Here is a 16,518-nt window from a genome sequence, read left to right as displayed (position 1 = left end):
TGGGGCGGGCGGGCAGCGCTGCGTGCGAGGGGTGAGGAAGAGGATGGGGCGGGGGGGGAAGGTTCCTGGATGCCTCCAGAAGTAGGGGCAAGATGAGAGGGGACGGGACCTTCCCTGGCTTTCGGGGTTTCACACCCCGAGGGGCACCTTCTTTGGGTTTTGGTCCCACTGCGCCGCGGTTCATCCCTTTTTTTCCCAGGTTATACCCATTTGGCGAGTCCATTTTGGGGGGGGGGGGACGGACGGACCCCCACCACCCCAATAAAAGGCCTCTGTGAGCACTAGCAAATATAGAGCTGGGTTTAAATCCACACGTTTAGGCTGCTTTTGGGGGCGGGGGTGGTGCGAGGTTAGCGGAGCCAGCGATTTATTTAAGGGGGTGAGGGAGGGGAGTGGAGGGTGGGGGGAATATTCCCAGGCGCTGAATTTTCTCTTTGGTTGGGAGAGATGGATGGAGGAGGGAGGGAGGGAGCGGGGAAGGAGGTAAAGGAGAGGGGGAGGGTTGCTGGGGAGTTTGATGATTGTCTTTGTGCCTTGTTCTTGTTTGCCGGCCAGAAAAATAGGCTGGAAAAGGAGGTTTGGGGGGGAGGGGGCGGGGAGGGAGGGCTGTGGGAGAGAGTGAGTCTCTCCGGAGCAGGGATCCCAGCTGGTTGGCCAGTGGGTCCCGGCACTTGGCGAGCGGAGCTGGACGAGCCCACGTCACCTCCGCGCTCCGCTCCGCCGCTCTCCGCGCCCGGCTCCGCGCAGCCACGGCGGCAGCGCCGCGAACCTGCCCGGAGGAGCGGCGGCCGCCAGCTCTCCCGAAACTTTTCTTTTCCTTTTTTTTTTTTTTTTTTTCTTCCTCCAAGGGGGTGCTGTTTTCTTTTTCCTCTCTCTCGTCCTCTTCCTCTTTTTTTATTACTATTATTATTTTTTTTACTGTTATTATTTTTAGGTGAGGAGTAGGAAGAGCGGGGTGGGGAAAACTGTATCTTCCAGATCAGGCTGAGAAAAGGGGTGGGGGGTGGGGGCTTTATCTTGGTCTCAGGATCCTTTCTAGTGCGTCTGACAACCTGGAAGTGTTTGGAGAGAGCAGGAGAGAGAGAGAGAGAGAGAAGCAGGCAAAGCAGGCTTGCATTGGATAGATTTTTTTCTTCCAGGCTGGGTTTTCACATGCTGATCCGCAAATAAATAAATAAAAGGAAATATGCACACGCGAAGCCTGATCCCATTGTAGTTTCCAGTGCAAAGGGGGAAAAATAAGACACATACATTATGTATATGGAGATGCATTGATTGCATGGAATTCAACAAGCAAGGTAACAGCTCTTCCATTGCCATGTATGTCCGTCGGGGTCTGTAATCCGCGGGTGCGTGTGTGCGGCCGAGGGAGAGCGAAAGTGGCTGGTTGGGGGCATTGTTAGGCACAAATTGTCTTTGCCGAGGAGCTGCGAGGCCTCGGGAGACGCGGGGTGCCGGGGAAAAAGCGGGGGGGCTGCTCTGCCCAGGGCTCCCGCGGCGGTGTGTGGGGCTGGGGAGGAGGGGGGTGGGGGGGGGGAACCGGGGCGAAGCTGGAACAAAAGCATAGGGTGGTTTATTTTATTTTTTTCTTTTTTTTTCTTTTTTTTTTTTTCTTTCCCCCTCCCGCAAACCCACTTGGTGCTACTTTAGCCCAGGCAAGATGCATTTTTCATACGGCCACCGCGGCCTGGTTCTGTCAAGCTCCATTTCTTCTCAGAAGCTCTTTAAAGGGGAAAAAAAAAAAAAAAAGAAAGAAAAATAGAAGCCACGGATCGCCAGCCGCTCTTAGTTGTTGGCTTATTTTTTGCCGTCACCCCCCCCCCTTTTTTTTTTTTTAATTATTATTCTTTTTATATCCGCTTAATTATGGCTCGACGCGGAGCGCATCGGGGAGGCTCGCTGGAGCCGGGCTGCCCTGCGCTGCCATAGCTGGCTCCCTCTTTGTTTTAATAAACATGCTTTATTTATTTAATTTCTTTTTTTTTTTTTTTCCTCCCCTCGCCCTCCCCTTAACTTTGCCAGCTCAGGGGGAATAATAGCTCCAAGCTGGAGGGAAATCGATTTAAAAAAAAAAATGGATAACCGGCACTTCCCAAGCTGCAGCAATGAAAAAAAACACAGTCTAGGGAGGGAAAAAAAAAAAAAAAAAAAAAAAAGAGGAGGAGGAGGGGAAGAGAAAAGCCTTAAATGGTCCCTGGAGCTGCGGCTCTGCCCCCGCGGGCTGTGCCCGGGCCCGGGGTGGCCGCTCCCGCTCCCCTCCGCGCACTTTCCGCGCTCGTAGCAGTTTTGCTTCGCTCTTCGGTCACTCAGTGCCGGGCGCCCGGCCGGTGTGCGGTGGGAAAAGGGCGTTTGGGAAGAGAGGGAGGGAGGGAGGGGGGGGCACGGGCCATTTCTTTACACGAGCTTTAGCTCCAGAGGTGTGGACCTGGAGTCCCTTCGCTTTTTGTCCTTTTAAATTATATATATGTATATATTACCCACCACTAGCGGGGAAGATCATTTTCTCCCCCCTCCTTTCCACTCCCAATTTTCCTCTGCATTTAAAGGAGAATTACCTTTTTTTTTTTCCTCCCCCCCCTCTTTTATTTAATTTTTTTTTAACGTCTTTTAAATATTGTTGCAGGGAGAAGGAGAACTCATTTCAGAACGTTCTCATGTACTTAAAAACAATATTGCCTCCATATGGCTGGCCTTTCAAAAATGAATCCCCTTCTTTGAAACATGCAAGAGATATTTTTTTTTTTAAAGCTACTAAAACTCTAAACTCCTTAAGAACAAAAACCTAACAGATAATTCAATTGCTTTTATCTTTTTTTATGATTTTTTTTTCCGCTTTGAAACTTTTACCATTCCTGATAGAGCCTTTAAAGCTACGTCAAAATACTGCTTTTAAGATTCGCTGTGGTTGCTTCGCGTCAGATGTAAACCGGGTATTTTTTTTAAGCCCGTTTTCCCTGCTGGTGCAGTTTTACTCTAAATGTTCTGATTTAGCTCACTTCAGCCCCAATTCCACCCACCCTGTTCACCAGCCCGAACTGCGCGTTACCTTGCACAGTGTCTCGACCGATTGATTTATTTGCACTTTTATATTTTAATTATCTCGTCCATCCTTTGCTTTACTTGCAACTGTCCGGGGTGGGGGGGTGGGCTGGGGGAGAAAAGGCTTTTAAAAAAATTATTTATTTTATTATTATTACGAGAAGTTGAATTTTCTGTGAAAATGGAGTTATACAAGGGGCCTCGCGTGTCGGTGGCATTTGCCTGGTTGAAACTGGAATGGGGTGAAAGCTCCCAGTTCCCTGGGAGGAAAGGGAGGGGGGGGCGCGGTTTAAGACCCCTCGGTCACAACGAGCCCGGGGGCGTTCAAGGCTCGGGGGAGGCTTTGCTCCCCCCACCCAACTTTGCCCCGGACCCCTGACCTCCAGAGTCACTTGTGTGATGAGTTGGCCGGTCCACGGCCCCCCGGTGCCTCGCTCCCCACGTCCTGCCAGTCAGACCTAAAAGACGCTGTTTACCTTTTCCAAAAGATGCATTTAATAATACCGCCTCCCCCTTCCCCTCCCTCCCACCCCTCCCAACCCCTCCCGCCCCAACCCCCCCCCAAATCCTATCATCCCTTGCGGGCTGCGATAATAAATAAAAGTCTTTATTTCTCCCTCTCCCAAAGTTAAAGGGCCTTGTTCCCTCCCCGGGCAGCTGGAAGTGAGTTGCGGGTTTGTCGGGCAGCCCTGCCTAACGCTCCGTTGCATACGTGTATATATATATATATATATATAAAAATATATATATATTTTATTAAACGTCAGCGTTGACTTATGCGTCTCTTATCTCTGCTCTCTCCCCGATGTGTGCCTGCAGTGGGGGATTCGACGAAGGAAGCTCGTAACATGGCGGATAGCGAGGAAGGCTTTGGGCTCCCGACCACGCCGGCCGACTCCGAGGCCAAAGAGCTCCAGGCTGAAGCCAAGCAGGACACTCAGCTGGGGGCCACCAGCAAGTCCCCCACCTCGCCCCAAGCAGCCTTCACCCAGCAGGTAAGCACCGACCCTCCTCTTCCTCTCGCTTTTGATTTTTATTTTTTCCCTTTCTCTGCGTTTTTCCCCCCAAATATCCGCTCAGCTGGGTGGCCGCTGGTGCTCTGGGCGGTGATGAGTCATTTTAGGCCCCACGGGAGGGAAAAGTCTCACCTGCTGGTGGGCCTCATCCTGTTTTCCTGTTATTTGGGGTCGCGTCCAAGCGCTGAACCTGCGGGGATGCCCACGCGTGAAGACTGGGGTGCGTGGGGGGGCATGCGCGGGGCGGGGAAAGCACCCAAAATAGCGGGGAGAGGCACCCGCTCCGGCAGCGGCGGGCGCGCACCCACCCGCAGGCATCCACGCGTGAGTGTACGCACGCACACGCCAACACACACACGGGCAGCTGCGTGTGCGTGTTTCCTATGGATTTAGGAACACCCGTGGGTATTTGTAGAGGTATAAATATATATGTATATTTAGATATAAATATATATATATATTTATATGCCCGGGCATATGTATAATGTAGGTACAGATGTGGCCACTCACAGCTCTGCCCACACCCCCGCAATGGGTCCTGAGGGCAGGCGGGGGGGTGTCACGCGTGGACACCCCCGCAGCCATCCCGGGGCCAGGGTCCCCACATCAGCCCTCGCCCCCCCCCCGAACCCGCCCCGTCCCCGGGGGCCTCTTGTTACCGGGACACGCGTGGGTCCCCACGCGGGACCGGGCGGGCCGGGGAGGGCAGCGGGGGGCCAGGCCGCCCCCCGGCTTCTCCTTCCCGGTGCTGGGTGCCGGCCCCCGGCACTCGGTCCCAGCCGGCTCCGGGCAGCCCGGGGAGGCGGAGTGGTGGTGGGGGGGGCGGGGAAGAGGGGCTTTTCCACCGAGAGCGCACCGCTTTCAGCGGCTGCGGAGCCCCCCGCTGGTCCCCCGGCAGGTAAAACCTCGTGGGTGGGGGGGAAAACCGCCCGCTGTGGATGCTGCCCACGGGGGTACCGGGCTTGCCCCGGAGCCGCCGTGTGCATTTGGAAATCGCCCCCCCACAACCTTCCCGAAGGGTTTGGTGGGGCGATTCAGCTCCATTTTCGGGGGGGGCAGAATATGTGCTTGGCTCTGGTGGGGGTTCTACTCTGCCTCTCACACCCCACGGGTGGCGGGATGCGTTGTCCCCGCTGTGTCCCCCAGGCGTGGGGTTCCTCTGCGAGCAGCCCTTGCGGGGCGGGGGGGGTGGCATGGTGAGGGGGGGATAAAAGCAGCGGGCGAGGGGAGCGGAGCTGACACCCCACGGCTGCAGAAACGGGGCCAACCGGGTGTAAATCACCCACCGGCGGGGTGTAAACCTCCCCCGGGTTGGCCGGGCCGAAGCGCCGGGGTGCTGCTCCGGGGGCGGCCGGGCCTGGGGTGGGGGGGGGGGGCGGTTCGGGCTGGAGCCGGCTCCGGGTGCTCCCTGCCTTCTCCTCCCTTCCCCGGCACCACCGAGGCCCGCAGGACCCTACCCCAGACCCCCCCCCCCCCGCCATCCCCGCCCTTGAGCAGCATCACCGGGCTCCGGCCTGAAAATCCCATTCTCCCCGGTTTTGCGGCCGGATTTTCCCGGGAATGCCCGGAGCTCCGGCCCTCTATCGCCCGGCCTTTTCCCTCCCGGGCCCCCGCCGCCCCCTTCCCGGTTCTCCCCGCACCGCTGACGGTTTGTGCCTCCTCCCCCCGCTACTTTTGCAGGGTATGGAGGGAATAAAAGTGTTTTTGCACGAACGGGAGCTGTGGCTGAAATTCCACGAAGTGGGGACGGAGATGATCATAACAAAGGCCGGGAGGTAAGAGGCGAGGGTGGTGGGGGGCACGTCCCCCTTGCCTGGCTGAATCTACCTTGTCTGTGTGTATTTCGGGGGGGGGGGAGGACACACTTGCCTATGCGGGAGGGGGCACAACGGCGGGGGTGGGGGTGCGCGTCCCCACGGCCCCGCTCTCCCCGCCATTGGTGCGGTCCCGTCTCTCGTGTGCGAGACACTCCCCCCCCCCCCCACCGTGTGTGTGTGTGTGTGTGTGTCACGACCCCCCCTGTATGTGTACGTGTGCTACAGCCCCCCGCCCCGTGTGCCTGTGCCACGGCCCCGGGAGCGGCCGCAGCGCCCTGCCCGGCGATGCCCCGGCGGGGCCGGCCCTTGCGGACCGCCCCCCCCCCCCCCCCGCCTCCCTGCCAGCAGCTATCCCCCCAAAATTGTTTCTTCTGGCTTCTTTCTTAACCAGAACAGTTGGATCGTTAATCCCAATTTCAGGCCTTTGGAAGCTTTCCAGGCGAAGGCGAGTTGCACCCGCTTGGCCCAAAAAGCTAATCTTGTTTAGAGCCGCTCGCCGGGCGATTTCGTTATTGTTGTTGTTATTAGTGTTATTATTTTTAATTTTAATTAAAGGAGCAGCTCGGCCCTTGCGCGATTTTGCAATGCCGTACGCCGTTTGCAGAAGTTTGGCGTTTGTTTTGCCCACGCTGAGGCGAATACATGCGGAACACCCACGCCACCCCATTTAAAAATATATATGCGGTCTTAAGCTCCTGTTTATATACTGATAGCAAAGCTGTTTAGATGCAGAGATAGATGTGGCCGCAAATAAATAGCATGCGGATCTAACTGCGCCCAGATACGCGTTTCTACACGGGTGTGTTTGTCTGCGTGGGTGTGCAGAAAAATATACAGCCTCGCAAAGCCCATTTTATTGGGACTTGCGCGTAATCGATTCCATGAGCGGTTTAGTAATCCCGATCCATAGATATTTATACGTGTTACGAGCGTGTTTGAGGCGATTTAACATTATCTTTAATATTAATACGTTAGGTTAAATCGAAGAGCGCCTAAGGCAGCGAGACCCACTGAAATAGTCTCTCCAGTCCCATCGGCAAACTGGGGGGCAGCCCGAGAGGGGCTCTTTTCGTTGGGATTTTTAAATTAAAATCCTCGGAGGAAAGGGAGGGAGGAAAAAAAAACCCACCCCTCCACGCGTAGAAATGGTAGTAGTTTTAGGTTGCAAGGGCACAATAAACAACGCGGAGTCAAACTTTCATTTTGCTCTGTCGCCTGGCATTTGTTGTGGTCTTCCAAAATTTGCCTGAAGAGGGGGGGGAATAAATATCGAGCTGGTTGTATAAAGTTTTAGCGAATGGGTCTGTCTCACGGCTCGCCTTCCCCTTGAACCTCGCTGCTGCTGGGGGGGGGGGGGAAAGAAATCGGTTTTAAAGAAGGGTCTTGTGTCCGAGGGGATGAAGAGGAGGAGGGGGAAGGTGCTGGGGACCGGGGTCCTGCCGCCCCCCCTCCCCCGCCGCCGGGACGCATGCTGGGGGGAGCGGAGGGACCTCCCGAAAACCCCCAGTTCCCACAGAAAAAAAAAAAAAAGACGACGACGGAAAAAAAAAAAAAAAGGCAGCTCACGGAGGGAGACATAAACCACCTTGCAGAAATTTCAAACAAATATCGCAGTGGACAGAAAGCTCATCTGGCGAGCAATAAAATCGACATTTACAGCGCGGGGGCTTTAGGGGAGATACGGGATGGGTTTCCTTATTTGTAGAATTTCCCATGTTTATTGTTGGAGAAGTCCGTGTTCTTGCTGGTCAGGTGTTTTCGATGGGGTTACAGATCACTCTTCAGGTGGAATTTGGTTTCTTCCTTAAAACGTTGAAGTTAAACCCCCGCTTTCTTCGTTAGTAGCTTTTTTTTTTTTCCACCCCCCTCCAGCTTTTTACAGCTGAATTAAACCCCAGTCCAGATGCCCTATCGCGGAGATAAGAGCCTCGGAGAAGAGCGTAGTATTTTTAGAGGTGTGGGGGTTTTGTTTATGCGTATTTTAAGTCCAGGGATACGTTTTCATCTGCTTTATTTTTAAATATTTGGAAAGCTCAAACTAAAATAACACCAGTGTTTTAAGTCCCTGCCTTGCAGTAATGGAAAATATTTCGAAAAGCCCCTGCCTTCAGTGTGTATCCGAGTGGTTCCAAGGATTTGTCAGGTGTGTTTGCTGATGTCTCTGTACAGGGATCACACGGATTTGGTGTCACACCTGAGTGCGTTTGCGTTGGTTTTTTTTTTTTGTTTTTTTTTTTTTTTTTTTTTTAAATTTCATATCTGCCCGTAGAACCGTTGGTACACAGAGGGGCGGTGGAAATGTATGCCTTTTAAATAGATGTATTTCTGTAAATATATGTATTTTTACTTGTTTTTGGCAAATCTCCCCTCCTGTTCCAGCGGTTTATGTATAGAGGGAAGTAACTTGCTTCCCAAAGTTCTCACGACCACATTTATTCGAAGAAGGGAAGACTCGAACTCTTGGCGAAACCAATAATTAAGCAAAACACGAAGAGACGCGCAGGCACACGAGTAGGCGAATAAATGACCCCGCCAGCCTCCTAATTACGATTCTGCCCTGATGAATCGCCTGTTTTCGCCTCAGCTGGGAGCCGGGGCGGTACCCAGAGGCACCCAAACATCTCCCACACCCCAGGGGGAGGATGCACACAAACCCCCCGCCTCTGTCCTTTCGGGAAGGTCCATCCGAAAGTGTGGCGTTGCCCCTTTTGTTAAATAACTCCCCCCGGCCCCGTCTCCTCTTCGCAAACACACGCGCGAAACCGCCCTGGAAAACTTTCTTTTTCTCCGCTTTTATATTTATGTACTGATTATTATTATTTTTTATAGGCGTATGTTCCCCAGTTACAAAGTGAAGGTCACTGGACTCAATCCAAAAACGAAGTACATCCTGTTGATGGATATTGTACCAGCGGATGACCACAGATACAAATTTGCAGATAATAAATGGTATGCAGACGTTGCGTGGGGGTGGGTGGGGGGGGGCGGGAAGAGACCTCTGTGTCGGGCTTTTTGGGCTGGGAGATAGCCTTGAATCCAGCCGCTCATCCTTCTTTTTTCCCCTGCAAAGGAGAGATGCAGGGGTTTCACCTGAGCCTCTGGGGATGCTCTCACCGTCCTTGGGAGAGAAATGCAGCCAAAAAAAAAAAAAAAAGAAAAATCTCTCGCAATTAGCTAACGATAACTGTAATCCTGGTTAACGATGAGATTATTGGCTGGTGTGGAACCAAAAGTTTAATTATGTTAAGGAAGGGAATATCTCCGGGCAGGAAAATCTGTAAGGATTGGTACACAGTGTGTCCTTTGCTCCTGGTTTGGGTGCCGGTAACTGGGGTGGGGGAGAATGGGGTTAAACAGGGAAACAGGGAGAGCGATCTCCAACGGGAAAGGTGCCAAAGAGCTCGGTTAATTCCCAGTGTTTGGAAGTGCCTTTTTTTTTCTTTTTTTTTTTTTTTTTTTTTTTTTCCTCCCGAGGACGGTGTGACCGGCCAGCACCGCGCTGCCTCCGCGGACGGGGATAGCTGAACGGGTGGGAACCGGGGGTGGGGGGTGGGTGTGGAGATGGGGGTGCAGGACTCCACGGGAGGGACCCCACGGGAGAAACCCCGCTGGAAGGTTCCCACAGGAGGGGATGGAAGGGGTCCGGGGGCCCGCGGGATGGACCCCACCGGAAGGGCTGGAAGGGGTGCAGGAGCCCACGGGAATGTCCCCCCCCCCTCCCCTGCTCGGAGGTCATTGCCTGTGTCCCCACGCAGGTCGGTGACAGGGAAGGCAGAGCCGGCCATGCCCGGGCGGCTGTATGTCCACCCCGACTCCCCGGCCACCGGCGCCCACTGGATGAGGCAACTGGTTTCCTTCCAGAAGCTCAAACTCACCAACAACCACCTCGACCCCTTCGGACATGTAAGTACCGGGGGCGGGAGAAGAACACCGCACCCGCGGAGGGCTGCGGAGGGTCCCACGCATGTCCCCGTCCCCCGGCAAGGTCTCGGCAATGTCACCCATCTCCAAACCCGTCGTGTTGGTGCGGTGTTATTTTCTTCCTTGAGAGGTGATGAACCCTAATGAAGGACACCCCCTCCTCCCCCCCGAAAAATGGAAGCATAAACCTTAAAATGAGCTATTTCGCAGCACTGGGTGGGAATAGATTACAGACCCCCGGGGCCTGGAGTCCGCGAGTGGGCGAAACGCGCCCGGCTTAATTGAGTATTTAACTGCCTGGTTTTAACCTCATGGAGAATTCTGGAGGGTTAAAATCCACCCCTTGCCTCGGTTAATTTGGCTACCAGGTAAAATCAATCAGGCATAATTATTCGGGGAAATAGGACCTAAACCCATGTGGATCCCTCGATCCAAAAAAACAAAAAAAGAAAGGCAACAATAATTAAAGACAATAATAAAAAAAAAATATATATATTGAAATCCCGCTAGACCTTCTGGGACGTAAAAAGGTCTTTGCTGGACTCGTGGGGCCGTGAAAGCTTGTGTGAATTCTGCAGCCAGAAACAGCCCTCCTTCGGAGGTCTCCAAAGATGCGTGTTCCTCTGAGCAAATATATATGTGCATGTATGAATAATATATATATCTATAAAATATATATATATATAATTACTTAAGCGGCTATGCGAATCCAGATCCCGCCATCCCTTTCCAAGAGCGTATTTTTCTCCAGTCTCATTTCAACACTTCAGTTTCTTTTTTTTTTTTCCCAACTTCTCTTTTTTTTTTTTTTTTTTTTTTCCCCTTCGCTTTTTAATGATAAATCTTGTGCTATTAAATCCCTGCCCACGTGGTCGCTAAGAAGCGAGGGTGGGGGCTTCCTGCAGGGCAGAGCGGCCACCCCAATCCCGAACATCCTTTTACCTTCCAGCTGGGGCGGGGGTGTGTGATTACTTTCTTTATTTTTTTTTTTATTTTATTTTTTAAATTTTATTTTAATTTCGCCTTGAGCTGGTGGCAAAAGGGGTTCGCAAGGGCTGCTTTCCAGGGATCAGGACCTTCCCCGCTCCCCCGGGAAGCGGGAGGGGAGAGCGGGGACTCCGCAGCAGCGCAGCTGGGGGGAACCTCGCCTCATTCCCCCCCGAGGTGGATTTGGGGAGCAGCCCCGATGGTGGGGGGGGACGGGGACACACGGGATCCGGCTCGGGCGTCCCCCGCTGCGACCAGGCGGCTCTGGGGAAAAGTCCCTCTAAACAAACCGAAGGCGCTGAGGGGACAATAAGGGACTTCAGAGGAGGAGCTGCACCAGGAGTCTCTCAATTAGAGTCGCTGTAATGAAATTAAGAACCATTAGATCGTTCACCGTTGATGTCTACGACTTTCCTGGATGTCAAAGCAATTTGCTTAAACCCCCGGGACGGGGGAGGCGGCAGCGGGGCGCGCTGCGTCTCGCTGTCGCCAGGGTCCGGCAGTCATTATCGTGACCGAGTGGTCCCCCGCCGCTCCCCGTCCCCCCCCCCCGTCCCCTTCCCCCCGAGATTAACCCGGTACCGAGCAGGGACCGCTTTTTATCTTGAACACAGCGCGTCCCCCCCTCCCCGCCACCCTCCTCTCCCATCCTCTGCGGGTGGCTGGTGGGGGGGGGACACAGTAAATCCCTCCATCCCTCTGCTTCCCTCCCCCTTCTTGCCTCTTTGCCCTCCTGGGTCTGGGTGGGTGTGTGGGGGGTGAGATACCCGCGTCGTCGTGGTGGTGAACTGGGAGGTTTGGGGTGGCTGTGAAGGGACAGGGAAGGCGGAGAGCCCCCACCAGCAGCAGGTTCAGGGTGCCAACGCCGTGTTGGCAGAGCAGCTCTGGCCCCCCCGCGGAGGGTGTGGGGGGCACAGCAGCACAGCCCAGGGGTGGGGTGGGCAGCAGGTAAGGAGCCACCTTTTACAGCATCACCTGGCCCTGATGGGCTCCTTGGTTGGGGGAGGAGAGTGTGTGTGTGTGGGTTCTTGAGAGGTATGCCCCCCCCATTCCAGCACCTAAATCTGGGGGAGCCCTGAAGAGGGCGAAGGTTTTGGGAAAGGGGGTGCGACGACCCCTCTCTCCCCAACCCCGGGCAGCGGGGGGGATGGGGGGGTGTGCGCCACTCTGTGTCCCCTCCATTCCCACGGCGTGTCCTCTCCTTGCCCAGATCATCCTGAACTCCATGCACAAGTACCAGCCCCGGCTCCACATCGTGAAAGCGGACGAGAACAACGGCTTCGGCTCCAAGAACACCGCCTTCTGCACCCACGTCTTCCCGGAGACCGCCTTCATCGCCGTCACCTCCTACCAGAACCACAAGGTGAGGGGCTGGGCCGGCCCTCGTACCGCCGAACCGCTTGCCCCCCCGCGCCGCTCCTCCCGGGGGCATCGGTTCCCCTTCTCCTCACCTCCCCCCAGCCTTCTTGTCTTCTTTCCCCCGTTCTTTCTTCCTTTCCCTTTTCCCTCTTCTTTTTTTCCTTTCCTCTTTTCCCCTTCCCCCTTCTTCTTTTCCCTTCTAATTTCCCCCCTTTCCTCCCCTTCTCCTTTTCTCTTCTTCCCCCCTTATTTCCCCTTCTTCTTTCCTCCCTTTTTCTTCCCCCCATTTTCTCCCCTTTTCCTTTTCCCCCATTTTCTCCCCTTTTTCTCCCCTTCTTCTTTTCCATTTTCTTCTCACACTTTCTCCACTTTCTCTTTCTCCCCACTTTCTCCCCTTCTTTTTTCCCCATCCTCTTTCCTCCTTTTTTCTTTCCCCATCTTCCCCCCTTTTTCTCCCCTTCTTCTTCCCCCCCTTTCTCCTCTTTTTCTCCCTTCTTTTTCCCCCGCATTTTCTCCCCTTCTTCTTTACCCTTCTTCTTTTCCCTACTTTTCTCCCCTCCTTCTCCCCCCCCTTTTTCTCCCCTTCTTCTTTTACCAATTCTTCTCCCACTTTCTCCCCTTCTTCTTTTCCTTCTTCTTCCCCCTTTCTTCTTTCCTCCTTTTTCTCCCCTTCTTCTTTCCTCCCCTTCTTCTTTACCATTCTTCTTTCCCCCCCTTTTCTCCCCTTCTTCCTTCCCTCTTTTTCCCCTCCCCTTCTTTCCTCCTTTTTTTTTTTTTTCCCCTCCCCGTCTTCTTTTCCCCTTTATTTTTCTCCTTCTTCTTTTCCCCTCGCCACACACCCATCCCATCCCCTCTGTTATTCCTGGCGACACAGACAAAGTGCCCAAAGACGGGGCTCGGGGCGAGCCGGGTTGGGGGGGGGGGGGCAGTATTAGCTCAACAGGATGGTTCGCTCAGAGAGGAGACGACCAAGCAAGGAAGTTGGCTTTATCTTCTGGGCCCCCCCGCCACCCTCCCGCATGGGTCAAAGCCTTGTAATCTGGAGAAGGGAGCCCGGCGCTCCCCTCCGCGGCCGGGGCGCTGATAACCCGGGCTGCGCCCCCCCCCGCCTTTGTCTGGGGCCGGCCTCCTGCCCCGGCCGGCCCTGCGGGGAGGGCGCCGGGGGGCTGCGGGCTTTTTGGCAGCCAGCAGGCTCTGGAAGGAAAAGGGAGGCTCTGAGCCTGAAATCAGCTCCCCGCCTGCCCAAAAAAACAAAGAGAAAAAATATACGTGTTAACTAAGGTGGTGGTTTTTTTTTTTTTTTTTCTTTTCGGGGCGCTGCCGGGTGGGTCCTGCTGTCCCCTCCGGGGGGACCCCGCTGTCGGGTGGTTGCCCCATCTCCATCCCCCTGCTCGGTTTTTGGGGAGCGAGGATGGAGGGGGAGGAAGGCTCGAGGCTGGGGTAGTTCTCAGCAGATGTATGTAGCGATGCCTTTCACCAACTGCCCCCTCTCTAGGGTAGAGCCCCATGAAAAGCCAATTTTCCTTTAGGGAAAAAAAAGGTGCAAATTCCTCCCCCAGTTGCATAGAAAGTGATCACTACAAGCTTTTACTGGTACTTACGGGCAGGTAGGATGGCTCCTTTGCGCTTGGCAGAGAGAAACCGTGTACTTGTTTGTTTATTTATTTATTTATTTATTTTCAAACGGAGAAAGGTCATTTAACACCCCAGATAAATCCTGGATGCTTTCCTGGAGATGTAAGTAGGGAGCTCCTAAACCTGCGCGAAATGATCGCGTTCCCCCCCGTCCATCAGTTGGCAAGGGAGATGCGGAGAGCAGAGGTAGGCTGGAGAAGAAAGAGTGTTTCACCGTAACTAGGGAGAAAAGAAAATACTTCCCTGCCCTTTAAAATAGGAGCTGTTGGCACAACCAGGACAAGCAAACTGAATCCAAATTGAGACCTCGCCAAATTATGCCTTAAATTATAACTCCGCTGTGGATGCTATAAAATCAAGTTTAACTTCTGCTTGATGGATTCGGAGAAAGAATATAATATTAATAGAACTGGGAGTTAATAAAACAGGACACACTGCTCGCTTTAAAGGCATTTCCCTATGAGAAAACAGGCCTGAATTTAACTGCTTTCCTTTGAAGAAAAATAGGACTGTTTTATAGAAAAAAAAAAAATTATCATGCAAATAAAACAAAAGCAAAGCAGAAACATGTAAGTACAGTAGTTTGGGAAAACTGCCATATTAGGAGGAGCAGGAATATTTGATTGTAAATCAACAACATCTGGTTGATAAGAAATGACATCTGCGTATCCGTCTCTGTCAAAACACACGCCCTGACAAACGCATGAATCCCTACAGACACACACGCGCCCGCATCCCAGCAGACACATGCACACGCACGCAGACACCACTACATATTTTACACACCCCCCTACACATTTTACATACATTTACATCCCTTTCTCCCCCCCCCCCCCCCCCCCGACACACGCAATTCCTCTTTCTCGCTGCGCGGAATCGTTGGGGGAACAAATAAAGAGTGGCTGTAGCCCCAAGATAAAGACCCAACCGAGAAAGATAGAGCCGTAAAAATAAACCAGGGAATGATCTACCCTAAATGGCATCTCCCTCCAGGGAAGGGAATAAAATTTGTAGCTTGCCCCAGTGCAAGACGGAGAATAATAGCGGGGCCGAGGCGGCTGCAGCTGATGCTGATGCAGATGCTGGCTGTGTGGAAGGGGTAACATCCCTCAGCTCCGTCGAGCGGCAAGTGGGGTCCTTTCCACGGGCAAAAAGCCGAGTTCAGCTTTCACAGCTGAGGTGTTGCGTGGCAAAACGTGTTTTCGTGCTGCCATGCAGGCTGCGTTTCCCCTCGCCATAAACGACGGCAGTCCCGCCGGTCTGGTGTTCTGCCTCCATCGAGCTCCCCAGGGAGGGTCCATCCCCCTGTCTCTTCGTCAGCTCACTGCCTATTTTTTTCCCATTTACAGCCATCTCTCTCTCGCTTCCACCCATCACCTGTAGCGCATCCGTCAGGCAAACCTTCCTACCCGCACAGTCGCACACTGTTTGTACGCACCGACGTATTTTACGTATAGTTTTTACCCACCCACATACTTTACACATAGTTTCTATACATCCATGTATTCCACACACACAAACAAATTCTGCGTGGATGTTTTAGGTTTCTAGAGCTACATTATAGGTGAGTTATATTCCAGTATTAATTGTATGACTTGCCCGCAGACGCGTTTGAGTCTGCGCTCACACGGCTTATAGAAATACCTGCCCGATTTCAGATCCGTCAATTTATTTCAATAGCACAGCTGCAATCCCACTGTAGGGCTTGTGCTTATTTCCCCTGATATTTTAGACAGCCTGAAAAGATATTTAAGCCCGCTGGGATCTCTCCCTCCCCAGCTCTGCTCCCCGCAAGGAGGTTTAAGCTAGGAAGAAAGTTTTGGTAAAGTTTTCAGTGCGGTTGTCAGCAGCTCGGCCGACCACCTCCCCCCCGCTCTCTGCAACCCTGCAAAAATACCCCAGAAATATCGAGGTGTTAAAATAGGTCACATGCACATTTCATTTCCTTGCCATTTACACAATGGGTGCTTGCAATCAGGTTGATTCCCAAATATTAACTTCCCCCTGCAGTTAAGTACCATTTTGCTGTAGCTTAAATCATTGTGTTACTAGCTTGTATTTATTAGGTACGAGCTCGCTGCTTAGGACCAGGAAATGAACCCTAATAGACAGAAATAATTAAGGTTCTGCCCTCATGAGGGTTCTTTCAAAAGCAAGAATTCACAACAATTATTCTCATTAATTTTTACAACCTACTTTCCCCGTTAGCTGGACTTGGGCTTTATATTGGTTTTCCCCCCTCAGGATATCCGGTTTTATGCTGATTTTTTCTTCTTTCCCCCCCCCCCCCCCCAAGTTATTTAACGTTCTTGGTAGCCCAAGTTCTTTTTGAGGAAACGTTATCCCCTGGTGGGATGCTACAGGCACCCAGAAATTCTATGTGCGCCACAGCAATGCAGAGAGCCAGGGAAGGGCTTGGCTGAAGACTAATCTGACGCGCTCCCCGACAGCCAGTGGGGGTGGAGGAACATGCTGCGTGGGCTTTCGGAATCTATAGCTTCATCCCACCCCCAGAAAGACCCCTGTACTAAAAGAGTGCCGTTGACTCGGTCGAGTCAACCAGTGCTCTGTCCTGCTGTGATTTGGAGAGCTGCCCGTGCGGCTCTCCTCCGAGCACGTGGCCTTTTGCTGCTCCATCGAGCCATCTCGCAGGGTTGTGTAGGTGTAGCTGTTGCTGGAGACGGGACAGTCCTTGGGCTCAGGAAGTTTTGCCCCAAGAGCTCTGTTCTCCTTGGCTTTGGTTG

The 16,518-nt window shown here is 53.2% G+C and overlaps 1 protein-coding gene across 4 annotated transcripts in view; it reads left to right on the top strand.

Moving 5' to 3' along the window:
* Positions 1-16,518, top strand: part of TBX5 (T-box transcription factor 5) — a 46,525-nt gene that overhangs the window by 4,280 nt on the left and 25,727 nt on the right. For 2 of the 4 annotated variants that reach the window (XM_063351458.1, XM_063351460.1), the window contains exons 2-6: positions 3,859-4,034; positions 5,736-5,830; positions 8,702-8,821; positions 9,628-9,775; positions 11,991-12,143. In XM_063351458.1, coding sequence (XP_063207528.1) covers positions 3,888-4,034; positions 5,736-5,830; positions 8,702-8,821; positions 9,628-9,775; positions 11,991-12,143 — 663 coding nt within the window. In that variant the 5' untranslated portion in view covers positions 3,859-3,887. Of the gene's footprint in view, positions 1-1,058; positions 1,299-2,223; positions 2,328-3,858; positions 4,035-5,735; positions 5,831-8,701; positions 8,822-9,627; positions 9,776-11,990; positions 12,144-16,518 lie in introns of those variants that run through there. The other 2 variants (XM_063351457.1, XM_063351461.1) reach the window with 2 other exon arrangements.

The sequence above is a fragment of the Chroicocephalus ridibundus genome, chromosome 13 (assembly GCF_963924245.1).
Source record: "Chroicocephalus ridibundus chromosome 13, bChrRid1.1, whole genome shotgun sequence".
Lineage (NCBI taxonomy): Eukaryota > Metazoa > Chordata > Aves > Charadriiformes > Laridae > Chroicocephalus > Chroicocephalus ridibundus.
This window is presented reverse-complemented; position numbering and strand designations above follow the sequence as displayed.